General features: G+C 34.4%; 1 protein-coding gene across 1 annotated transcript; it reads right to left on the reverse strand.

Annotated features, from left to right (window-relative positions):
• Window positions 1-476: 476 nt before the first annotated feature.
• Window positions 477-12,749, reverse strand: LOC107463697 (transcriptional adapter ADA2b). Its single transcript, XM_016082549.3, has 13 exons — window positions 12,584-12,749; window positions 9,190-9,245; window positions 8,926-9,113; window positions 6,941-7,006; window positions 6,700-6,825; window positions 6,530-6,630; window positions 5,985-5,997; window positions 5,574-5,598; window positions 4,119-4,341; window positions 3,193-3,403; window positions 2,246-2,545; window positions 875-1,549; window positions 477-677 (listed from the first exon to the last, which is right to left on the reverse strand). The coding sequence occupies exons 1-12, from the start codon at window positions 12,634-12,636 to the stop codon at window positions 1,355-1,357; spliced, it is 1,557 nt and encodes a 518-aa protein (XP_015938035.1). The 5' UTR covers window positions 12,637-12,749; the 3' UTR covers window positions 477-677; window positions 875-1,354.
• Between the last annotated feature and the right edge of the window lie 594 nt (window positions 12,750-13,343).

Genomic DNA, 13,343 nt, shown 5'->3' on the forward strand with positions numbered 1-13,343 from the left:
TAAGAGACACTAATAAAAAATACTTTTAACAAAAAAGTGCTAATTTAAAAAGCACTCACATTAAAAGAGACATGAAAACAAAATGTACCGTATGAAGAGAGGACTAATACAAAGTCTACCATCAATGAGCAAAATTATTTTGGGCACCTTTGATACGTACAAATGAAATAATTTTAAATATGAAGGTGATGGTGATGGTAACAATGAAGAGTAAAAACTAAAAAGTGAAGATGATGATGATAAGAATTACTCATGGAATTAGAAACAAAAAAAGTTTGATTGGTTGTTGACTATCAACAAATCAACAATAGAGATAAAATTAAATTAAATTAAATATTAAAAATATTTAAAAAAATTCGAAAAAGTGAATTTTACTCGATAAAAATTTGATAAAACGAAAATAATGGTGTAACCGCCTTTTAAATTTGTAAATATAAATCTTATTACTTTTTTTTTTCGGTGTTTCAACGGGGCTTAGAAGCCCAACAGAAAAACAAAGCTTACAGATCAGGCACAAGACGGGGAAATGAAACCCCTCTACAGTTTTCTACAATAATCATCCTAAGATTGCATGGTGGGCTGTCCACAAAGTGGAAACCTGTTGCATTTTTAAACTTTCTTCGGCCATTCAATCTGCTCCACGATTTCCTTGTGTGTATGTGTGCCGAAATACTAACCTCCAAGATAGAAAAAATCAAAATTTTACATAAAATCGAAAAAATAAATTAAATACATAAATCGTAAAATCTTAATAAGATTTAAATCTTAAAATCGTTAAAACTAGTAAAAAATTCGTAAAATCAATTAACTCATTTAAAATCGTAATATCAAAAGATTTTAAGAATTAAAACAATATTCTAACTATTATGCTAACCTCCAATCTCTCCTCATAAGCTCTACAATTCCTTTGACCAAGGCTTCCGCATGATTCTCATAAATCTTAATACTTTTATTCATAGATGGTTAGATCCTAACGTTCTCACTTTAGAGAACTTGATCTGGCAAAAACCATTTCCACCTACAATTCTGCTATGTTTGCACATGCGCTGGCATTTTACGGGGATTCTAGCAAGGCACCTCATCTTCACGGGAAGAATCTACCAATCTTCACCGGAGCAATCACCATGGTTATATACAACACATTGTACATGACATAACCTCTACCACAGTCGGTTCAACACACAGGAACCCTCTAGTGGAAACAAATAGAGGAGGACTAGAATGATAAGAGCTTATACAAATAGAAAATGTGGAAATAAGTTAACCCGTGCTTTGTTTACACTGAACATGTAGTGCTTGAACATATTTATATTCTAAACTATTACATATATGTGCAAATATGACTATTTAAGTTTCAATTTGAAGAAGCAATCCCCTTTTTTATAAGCATATCATAAACTCTATCAACCTTGCTTGGCTCGACCTTGAACAACCTATGCGCATCACATTTCTTCGATATGTTGCCTTTTGAAATTTCTGATGATAAGACATTCTGCATTTTGAAATAGTGTGATGGTAGTATTCTGATCTCATTACAAAGATTTATCTCCTGAAAATCAGCATTGTTGAACAAACAAACAAATCATATCAAACACTCTCGAATTCAAATAGACGTGACGTCTCCCACCATTTTAATATATCTATCAAGTTTTGAAGAAATTGAAGTTCTAAAATAACTGTCCATTTCTATTACCAAGATAACATTAGTTAACTTCTCTAATAACATCTTAATATAATTGTGAGGATTCAATAATCATTAAATACAATTGTTTACTTATTTATAGCTAATTTTGTTTGTTTTTATTTATTTTAAAAAAGTATGCTATATCTTTCTGGATGAGTGAGCTTCAATTTTATCCGTAAGATTGTAAGCATGATTCAATTTAGTCTCCAAGATTACAGAAGGACTAACTTGAATCACAAAAATGTAGTCTTGAGACTATATTGAACATTTTGGAAAGTTAGACTAAAATCTTATTTACAATCTTAGAAAAAATTGTATCTTTACTAGATTTTTCCTTTTTTTTAAGTATTTTGAATCGGAGCAAACATATCATAAAGGCAGCCCATGGAACAAAACTCCCAGCCCCAACCATCCACCCCCAAACTTAAATGCCCCCATGAAAAAACAGGTCATGCATTCTACAGGATCAGATTGACATTAAAAGGAAAAGGTAAGGTTAAAATGGCAAACATAAACGTAAAAAAAAAAATAAATAAAGTGATCTAAAACAAGGGAACTCACAGATTCAGACAGCAGTTCAGCCCCGGCGAATCCACTAATATCCCATTCTTCTAGAGATCTTGATATATCCTGTATGGCCGCAGCTGGATACTTCACCCCAGAAAGTGGAGCTGTAATATCCTTATGAAGACCCAGTGAGTTGCTATCAAGTTCTCCTTTGAGATAATTCGGTCTTGGTAATATCTTAGCACCAACACCAATATGATTATTTTCTTTAACAACACGTTCCGCTTCTTTTTTCTTCTGTTCGATAAATTTGTAAGCCTCTGTAGATGTTTGATAGCCAGCAGTATGTGCTTCCTAAATTATAATTCAATGGAAATGGCATTATATCAGTGTCCATTTCGAAAGAGAATCGTTCACCACAGGATAACATTTACTCATGAAGCACAATTGTGAAGTGTAGCCAATAGCCACCCACCTCTCCTTCATCTTATTATTACTTTATACTCTTCCTTATCTAAGTTATCCTCAGATAGACGGAAGCATGAAGTCTATCAAAAACCTAACTACAACTAACAAAAATTCAAGGATGCAGTAAAAATCTCTAACCCCACTGCATATTTGAATAATCTCCCCCTAGCCGAGAAAACCATGTTCACGACTGCTTTAACTTCCTACATATATTCACAAAAAATACAAGCATTTGAGAAAACAGGACTATAAATTTGAATCCATCAAAAGGTATTCCCTAGAACCTTTGACTATGTCCAAAGTCAGGTCAGCATGTAGTTGGTAGTTATTAGTTAAGTATTTAGATAGTAGGTGATAGATATTTGTATATATACCCCCTTCTAGATAAAATGAAATAACATGAGTCCTTTCTCTTATTTCCTCCATTCAGTTTTCTTCGATTTCACAAGAAATGTCCAATCTCATCATTTTCAATATCATAGAAAATGACAAGTATGTTGGCTCCACCAAGAATATATAGTAGAATTTTATACCTGCAAATCCTGTATTCTTTTGATAAGCCTGTGTTCTTCAATAATATTTTTGAGCAACTCCATATGCTCTTCTTTCGAGTGAAACCGTGTGAAGACCTTATAGCGCTGACATATTTCAACCTCCTCAGGAGAGAGACTTTTCTCAAATGGATCAGGATAAAGTAAATTTCTTTCAAGTATAAAATTCTTTCTGCGCTTCCGCTCATCTAATCTGTGCAGCATTTTCCCATAATTGAGAATAGGAAATGGAGGAATATGAAAAACAAAATTGAGATCCAAAAACTATAGAAAATTGATACCAAATAAATGAGGTGGTATGGTAAGCTAAAATCCTGCACTGCACCACCTCAGTAGAAGGGATTTATAATGCGGGAAACAATACCCCATTTCCATCTTTGATAGTTAATCGATCCCCCGAAATATGTAATTCAAGAAAGCAAAACGCCAAGGAGCATATAAATTTTGTTTTATCAGTGTTAGTAAGACTTGAAAGGAGTCCTCGTGTCAGGTGAAAAGAAATTAAGTACATGACTACATGGAAATCCAAATATTGTGTTTTCGAATGGAATTAATGAGAAATCTCATGCATATTAAACAACTTACTCTCAATAATGACAGTTGTTCTAGCTTAAGAATGAGCAAGCAAATATTTCAAAGCAATCATGCTAAAAACAAACATAAACAAAAAGGATGTGACTACAAACTCAATAATCATATAATCCCTAAGGAATAATGAAGAACAAAATTTGCAATCTGGATGTCTCATCTTAAAAATCCTATAATTCTAAAAATATGAATATTCTATTCATTCCAAGAGTTCTTCAACCATAATTTCATCCGGAAAGACGATTCTAAATGGTCGATTTAGTTCTCTTTCAAAGGGAAGAATTAGTTTTCTAATTAACCACAAAGAATGGCACAGGTACCTTCTTGAATAAATATGGAGCACATGCAGTTTCATTTCACGTTCAGACTCAGTATCGATGTCCTTAAATTCCATATCTGCTAATACTTGCTCTGCATCATTGTCATATTCAATTTCGAATTCCTCTCTCTTAAAACTGTATCCACTCAACTCGGTCACAGAAGGCTCAACTTTGCCAGATAACTTCGGTTTCTTCTCTCCAATGCTCCGATCTGATTGATATTCTACTAGAGAGAGAGAGAGAGTCAGAGATTGAACTCATGGAAGTATAAAAAGACATAACCACCTGTATCAAAAGTGAATCAGAATACAAGAATGACAGCAAAGATAAACCATAGAACCAAGCATGTCAATCCCTTTCCTAACAATTTTACAAAACAAAATTAACATCAGTGTCGCATCCACGTTAGCTAATAATTCATATTAATCCTTTGGCAACAGAAGAAAGAACTTGAGAATCCATATTAATCAAAGCTAAACTGCTTTAATACTAAAATTTTAGTTTTAATAGTTTTTATATTATATATCGTTTTATCTTATTACACCCTTTGGGTGCAACCTATCCCCCGCGAGGGATACTTGTGCACAGGGTGTGCTTTTTATAGCTTTTATCTATCACACATGCCAAGTACACTTATGTTAGTAATAATTGCTATTATCAAAATAGATATGTGTATCAGCATTACTTCACCAAATACTCTAACAGATCCTTTACCCATAAGATTATCTGACATTATTAAGGCAACAGCTTGTCTATCAAATGAGAAACCTAAATCTTAGGTTTTGGGCAATGAAGCTATGGATAGCATTCACAGCTATGGAAACTATGCCAGGAAAGAAATGGGGAAGGAAAGAAAGATTGGACTATTCGAAGCATCTAGTCATAGCAGGATAGAAGAAATGAGGTGCAAGTGTGTCAAAAGTATAAAAACCATGAATGTGGGCCTAAAAGCTTAAGCATTCAAGAGAGTTGCTGCTTAGCATGGCATGATTCGCAACAGCTTCCAGAACAAAGGGGCCAATAGTTGAATCCTCATCTCCAACAGCTTAGCTCATGCATGTTCCACCATCCGCTCTTTAAACCCAATGGTCATTATATGAAGCAACATATTAACATAATTACCCATGAGCATGTTCACCTAATAGCTTAAGGTTGTATGAGAGTGAATCTTGAGGAATCTGATCTGCACGTGTTTTAAAAATAAATTACCCCTTAGTTTGAATACCTTCGGCAGTCATACAACAACAACAATGCCTTATCCCACTAGGTGGGGTCAACTACATGAAACAAATGATGCCATTGTGCCTTATCATGTATTATGTATCATGTATCAAACCTTCAGCAGTCATAGTAACCCAAAAAGTTGATGGACAAAAATTTAACACACAACAATCAGATCATTGAAAGATAACGTAACATCATATTGGTCCTAGAATTACACATCAGAATACATACCTTCCACCTTAACTCCATCTGCATTCTGGCTCACATTGGAAGCCTTCTTAATCGTACTTGAGTAAGTTTTGCCACATACTGAACCAATGTAATCCATATAAATTAAAACTAATAAGAAAATCCTAGCAAACAATTATATAGACTTTCCTTAAGGCATATATTGTACCTGAGGTTAACATAGATGTTGGATTAGTGACTTCTGCCCTATTAGATTCTTCAGAGCTGAGATGTTACACCAAAGAATTAGTATTTTATCATACATGATCAATTTTAACACTTATTACATTAACAGCCAAGAAACTTTATATTGGAACATAAAACCGACAACTTAGGAGCATAAAAGCATGCATCTTGTAATATTCTAACTTTCGTTAATGCACGGAAGCATGTTGAAATTGATTGTCATGTCACAAAAGGATGGTCCCTAAAGAAGTCACCACATTATTGTTACCTCTTATGACCAATTGGCATATTCACTATCTCCTATTATCATTCCAGGATGCAGCAATAACATATATAACAAGCCTGATGCATATTCAATATGTGAGCCAGCTTGAGGGAACACTGATACGTGTTTATTGTATTATGAGAATAGATGACTCAAAATAAGATATTTGAATCTGTGGTACAATGTACTACACGTACTAGTGCCAAGAGTGTATCTCTTTAAAGCAATTCAAGCATAGTTTCCCAAGTAAGCTAACCAGATGAAGTTATATCAATCACAACGGACAGGTTTTTCTATTTATCAACACAATTTGTCATCAATGATCAGTAGAAGTATAAGTTTACTATTTACTGTTGGAACAAGTTGAATGGGACTAAACTACATAAAGAGGTTACGAAGGAACAATAAACAGATTATTACTACGGAATGTAAATTCCAACCACTTGGTCTCCAAAGCTTAAGGAATCGAACAAACTAATCACAAGTTGCATACATAATCTCCAAAAACTGTGATTTTAAATTATATAGAAACAAACCTTTCTTGACTTCATGTCCCTTTGCCATCTCAAGAAGTTCCTCTTTGTTTTTTCCCATAACATGTGACAAATCCTGGGTGTGCATGTGACAATTAGACCACTCAAATATGAAAGCAATGAGAGCATTCTCAAATACACTTACAGGGAGAGGAAAGCACGGTGAATTCATATATATAGCATTATAATGGTCAATACATTGAGATTTGCTTTTTGTCCCAACATACTCAGCAACTTCATTCCAATTCCCAAATCCATACATCTCAATGCCCTAAAATGAAATAAGTTTGTTTCATACTTTCATTAGGCAAATCCATAACAAACAAAGTAGTATATCTTCATCTCTTAACATATTATGCAAAGGTGGAAAGAAAATAGAGGAGTACCTCTAAGAGTAACATCTCTTCATCTGCATTCCAATCTGGAGTTATAAGGGGAAAAGATAGATTATCCTGCAAGAAAAATATTTCTTTTGAAACTCAAAACTTTTGTACTAACATCTCTTAACCGTGAACATTGAAGCACTGATGCTGGCAACCTCACAAAAAAGGAAAATTGCAAAATTTATTACTTTCAATAAAATGTTATTGATTTGATCAAGGTATCAAACATCATCAACAACAACAACAACAAAGCCTTGCACTACTAAGTTGGTTTGGTTACATGGACCAAACAATGACATTACACCCTATCAGGAATCATTTTTGAACTAAGTCCATTTATGCCTAAATCTCTTTAGATTAGCTCACTTAGGGTCATAGTTCTCCCTCTAGTCGTAATCAACCAGGCTATATCCCATATGATCTTTCCTCTTGACTAGATGTCTTCTGGTCTTCTCCCAACATGTACAAACTACCTAAGACGAGATTCCACCATCTCTGAATGAGTGGGAGAAAGAATTGAGAAAAGTTTCATCCAGATTTTTCTTATTGTGAATATATAGTGGCAAGAAACAAACGAGAGATTATTGAACATTCTGGAGAAAGTTAGGAAATGCACCTGTTATTGCATAAAAGATATATAAAGACAGGTACAAGAAAAAAGTAACAGGACAAGAGTGAGTGAGTGACAATGTTCACTTAGTTAACTAAGAATTATGGACAATAACAAGGTCACAGCAATCTCTTTTCTGGAGAATGAAAATAATGACATAAATTGATAGCCAATTTAATTTGATATAGAGTTTGCTATCTCCAAAAATTCCTCACCCAGTACTTGCATACCCCGACAAACCTCGCTCCCATTGAAATATTGCCCTTTTCACTGGTATCTCTCATAATTTCTTCAAGTCCAATTACTAAAGCACAGCTCAGCAGTTAGTTAGACAGCAGCAGACTTTTATCAAAGCCCATTTCATTCCCCTGATCCGCCTTATTCTCTTTCTCTCTTGCTTTTCACAATATCTTCCTTGTAAACTTTAGTAATTCTACTTAGGTTTCTATCATTAAAGCATATCTGAATTGGTGCATGTTATGGCACAACGCACAATGATAACATAAAATTATAGTGAACGTAACCCATCTTTGAGTTTTCTTTTCCGGATAATATGATCTAGAGTCTAGACAGAGGAGAATGATAGACGGGTTGATAAGAAATTCTCCTCACAATAGACTATTGTTCAAATTATTAACAATCAGTGTTGTCAAGCAACAATGTATCGCCACTAAAGCAATTTAGAGCAGCCTCTAGCATTTAGCTCATTTTGTGATTTTCTTGACGACAAATTATATTCAAAAGATGGAAATGAAGGAAACAACCTTTCGTAACATCCATAGTACCAACTGCCAACATCCTGATATTAGCAGAAATAAACTACAATCAAGTATATCAACAGTATTTTCAAGAGAAAAAAGGGGGGGGATGAAGATGTAACTCCTTATGGTTAAAATTTAAATAATCAACTGTGAAAGCAAAGCAAGAGATATGGTCATAAGAAAATGACTCAGTAAAGTAACTTTAAATTTACACCATAAAAGATAATGAGATGCCAACAACTAGCAAGACACATGTCAATGTCCAGTGTGTGTCAAATGCTAGAATCTAGCATTTAGTAAGACAAGGTAAGACAATCTAGAAAACTGTAATAAGAGAATTTGAGATTCAGAAGATGAACAATCTGTATCATTGCATAACTGAAATCTGTTTTAGCAGAGTTACAATAGAGTATTCTTAGTCTAACTCTGATGTGTTGAGGACTCTCGAAAAAAAAAGATGTAACCAGTAAGTAATCAACCTATAGATTATTCTGTATAAAAAATGAAAGCAACGGACATTTAATTGGCTGTGATAACTGAGACCAAAACTGTATTGATCACTCTAACTCTTTAAAAGTAATACATCAAATCAAATAAAAGAAAGGAACAATACATACCATAATCATATATGGATGATTGCTTTTGTGAGGTGTCACTTCAGCCCCAACAGAGAAACACTCTATGCAGAGATCAAAATCTTGACATACAGCACACTTAATGCGAATCATCCCTGAAATATCTTTGTTGCAATAATTGCAGTGGTATAAAGCTCCTTTCCCATCAGTTACTCCTTGAGCTGCCACATCTATAAAATGGTCTTATTATAGGTTATGATAATGGACCTTTTGCAAGGAAGGGAGAACACAGAAATGAAAAATCACCTGGGGATGAAGTGTCTAAATTCTCTACATTCAAAGCAGCCTTTTTTTTCTTGGATCTAAAAATGACAAACAATGAAATAGCATTACAAGAGAAATAATAGGCAAAAGGGCACTTTAGACCCCCTAAATATTGGCAATATACACTTTAACCTTACATTTAAAAAGCTGCAAATCAATCCCCATATACACTTTACACCACCAAAACTTAGGCTCGTGCAAATTGACTCCTTGCAATTTCCTAATTGTGCAGCTCAATAAGCCATTTTTTTCTTGAATTTGTGTCATTTTTTTTAATACACGAGGCCAACTTGCACTATATAAGAATGCAGGGGCTAAAGTGCACAAGTTATAATATAAGGGGGCAACTACTATTTTCCTTAATAATAATGCAACAACTACCCCTTTTCCTATTATGTAAGCTCAGTGAATAAAATTACAACAACAAAGCCTTATTCCACATTCCCACTAGGTGCAGTCGGCTACATAGATCAAATGATACTATTGAGCCCTATTATGCATCATGTCTACGGTGAGACTATTTACATATAGATTTCCCTTGATCACCTTGTGAATAAAATTAATAGTTATAAAATCATATTTTACTCCACAAAGGAAATAGGAACTATAAAATTATTTCTCCAAATATCTTTTATTTTATATTTTAAAAAGATCAGAGGATTAGAGATCCTCCTTACACGAACAATAAACCGAAAAAGCTCTCAATGAAGTGTAGCTTTCTAATCTTAATATATCAGAGGGGGAAGACCTCTAATCAGATCATCAGCTTTACACCAAATAAAAGACAAAAGTCCTCCAAATATTACCATTATCATATAAGAACTTTCAAGAACCCAAACAATTTGACTAGGAGGCCTTTATGCACTAGTCCTCTAAACGGAAATATATGGAACCATTTTAGATCTTTGAGATGTTTGTGCAGTGATAATGATCTTTAGAGGATAAATGTAGCCAATTCTCTGTCATTTGAAGATTAAAATATTGTCTTACTGGAAAATATATGTAGACCAGGAACAAGCATACACTCTCTATTCATAAAAACTTCCCCTCGCAAGGGAGGGGAGTTCACAAGCACAAACTTTTCGGATTGTCATTTGTCCCCGTTGTTCCCTCTCAAGCCTCGAGATGCAACCACCTAATTGGACAAGCATTTTATTTATCCCTCACATCTTCAGTGTGAACAATACTTTCCCACATATGTTTCACAACTTAACCAAAGGAAACATTAAACATACCGCAACCCATATTTCCTAGCTTTTAAAAGACCCTAAATTTTCCCCTTATGACCTTATCCCGTATTATAATCAACATATATTTGTCAATACCTTTCCACCATGAAATTCAATAATCTAATCCACCCACCTAGATGTAGGCTCAAGTTTTATGTCGCAACCTAGTACAGTAACAAAATTATCAAGAAATGTAATTTTATTTTTTGACAAAAGAAAAAGTTTATTAAGATGGATAGATGAAGAATACAAAGATATAGGACGACAAGTGATCCCCTTCAAAAGAAAAAGTGCTATTAAAGGGAAAAAATTGATGACCAAAAGCTTTACGTCAATTTGATGCCAAACAGTAACATAAAAAACAGAAAATAACATTTTAATGTTAGACGCAGTTTTCACCTGTAGTGAATGATAGGCATAGGTTCAGGTGCAAATCAAAAGAAGGTTCACCTTGATTGGTGAAGACTATATGAATAAACACTCAATAGTTTACCCAAATTCTAATCCTAGTACATAAACCCTCACTTATGGTTGATTTAGAACACTCTAAATCCTATCAACCCAATCACTTATCTTCCACCACAAATCTCATGGATGTTCATTGTTCAGTGATTTGGGTCCAATGATAGGCCGAGCCCTTTATAGTAAGATATATTTATTAGCACATTTGGGAAAATAATGCTATTTTTCAAAAAGAATAAAATGAAGTTTGTATACATGTGCTTCTTTAGGAGCAAAAATACAATGCTATTTTGCTTTTACACGTCAATAACATGTAGGACTATGTATAATCATCCTCTCAACACAAACGCTTCCAACTCAAGCTTTCCATACATAAATAAATGGATGAAGATGTGTAGCTGAACATAGGTCAAACAAAAAGTCCCCAGATAATACACAACTCAAAAGTATCAAAAGGTAACTAATAACTAGATCACATTGATGTTTTTTAATTTTCACGTTTATTTCATTTAATCAAATTTCTAAAAGAGAAGCCTTTAATTACTTCTTATTAGCATAGAACAAATAGGGGAAATGGAGAAAAGAATCCTTTCATAAACTTTTTTCATATTAGTAGTCACTTCAGCCAAGTCCACCACAAGAAACCGATGTATTGTGGAAAGCGGGTAGACATAGATAGCATCAGATCCTCTAAATAAATAGATAAAGGATTTGAGTTATGAAATTCAAAAGTCAAGATATCTAGAAGTTCCACTATGGATAGAGGAGTTTGGAAAGCCAAAATGGAAGAGTAACCCCTTCATTTATTTTATAAATTTCTCATTAAGGAAATGAAAGACCATCTCATCCCATCCTATCCCTTCTTCAAGCATTTCCGTTTGGGTTAATGCTCACTTTTGTACATTTAAGTAGACGCATGAATCATTTTCGTCTTTGTAGTTTTGAATAAGTCCCTGTAAGTAACAAAAATGACTCAAACTAGTCCCCTGAAAGTCTCTTGAGCCACTCATTTGACTCGCATTTGCCACTTACGGCCTTACGGGAACTATTTTGACCTATTGAAACCTACATAATAAAAAAAGGAATCACACGAGTGTGCCATTAGGAACTAAAGTAAGCATTAACGTGTTTCCTTTCCTTTCCCCTCCAAATTCTGGCTCACAAACACCCCTTAAGAATCTCAATTTACTCTTCAAGCACTGGACCGAAGTGAGCATTAACTCGTTTCCCTTCCTTTGCTTCCCTTCTCCAAACTCCAGCTGACAAACACACCTTAAGTATCTCAATTTACTCTTCAAGCCCTTCCCTTCACTCCCTAAGTCTTTGGTCCAGAAGAAACAACAATAGATCATCTAAATTCTAAACTAATTAGAAAGAAAATTAGGCATAAGCATCACATGAGCAAGAGCAAAAGAGCACCTGCATCATATATCATGCTTAAGTCCCACGAAGAAAGGAACCCCTTGGTAATTAACGAACACCATAAACACTCTAATTACCCAGTTTTCTTTTTCCTTGTTCAACCACAAGAAAAAAAATGGAGCGGTGCAGGAGATAGATCATACAGAATGCTAAATTAAAGTAGTTGTTTGAAAAAACCATGAAAGAATGAAATTTCCACTTCGTAGTATGAATATGATTAAAGACAGGCAAAGGCAATGGTGCAGCGGAAGAAGCAAACGAACCTTAGGTTGGGATCATCGTCCGCAGGGCGCGAAGCAGCTCGGCACCGACCCATTGTACCCAGTCAAAGTCAGTGTGACCTTACGGGGATAGCAGAGACAGAGTCCAAGAGGGTGCTTCTCAATCCCTCGGCCACTAGTTACTACTTACTACTTACTTGGTACTTGGTAGAAGGGTTTTCAAAATTTAGTATTTGGTTGGGTGTTCAATCGATAAAAAGAGTTTTTTTTTTAATAATTATTTTATTCACTTCTATTTTTATAAAAACTTTTTAAAAAAATTTCATTAAAAAAACATTTTTTCCGAGAATGTCCAAACCAACTCTTCGCATCACCTTGGTAATGCCTATGTTTTAGGTCTTTCCAAAGATACACTGCTATAGTGTTCCACTCACACTTTTGGAAATGTCAGGTTCTAGTAAACGATTGATCCATGCAACTACATATGTGTTGCATCATTCCCACGCCTTTAAGCTACCATCAATAAATTTCAGCTTGTTCTTTGATTTCAAAGCAAGATTCATAACTCTACTCCAATCTCCATAATTCCTTCCATTTAGAATTTCATGAGTTATGGATATACCTGAATTTTTTGAGAGATGTAAGTAAAATGGGCTTGTATGATCTTGGCTTGGTCCTCCGTTACTTTTGTTTATGTGCGTTTGAATTGCAAAAGGTTGATTAAAAAATACTAAAATTTCTTGAGGATCAAAGTTCTCCAATGGCGATCGTGCCTCTGGTTGTGCGATTCTGCGAACTGGTT

The sequence above is a fragment of the Arachis duranensis genome, chromosome 9, assembly GCF_000817695.3.
Source record: "Arachis duranensis cultivar V14167 chromosome 9, aradu.V14167.gnm2.J7QH, whole genome shotgun sequence".
NCBI lineage: Eukaryota > Viridiplantae > Streptophyta > Magnoliopsida > Fabales > Fabaceae > Arachis > Arachis duranensis.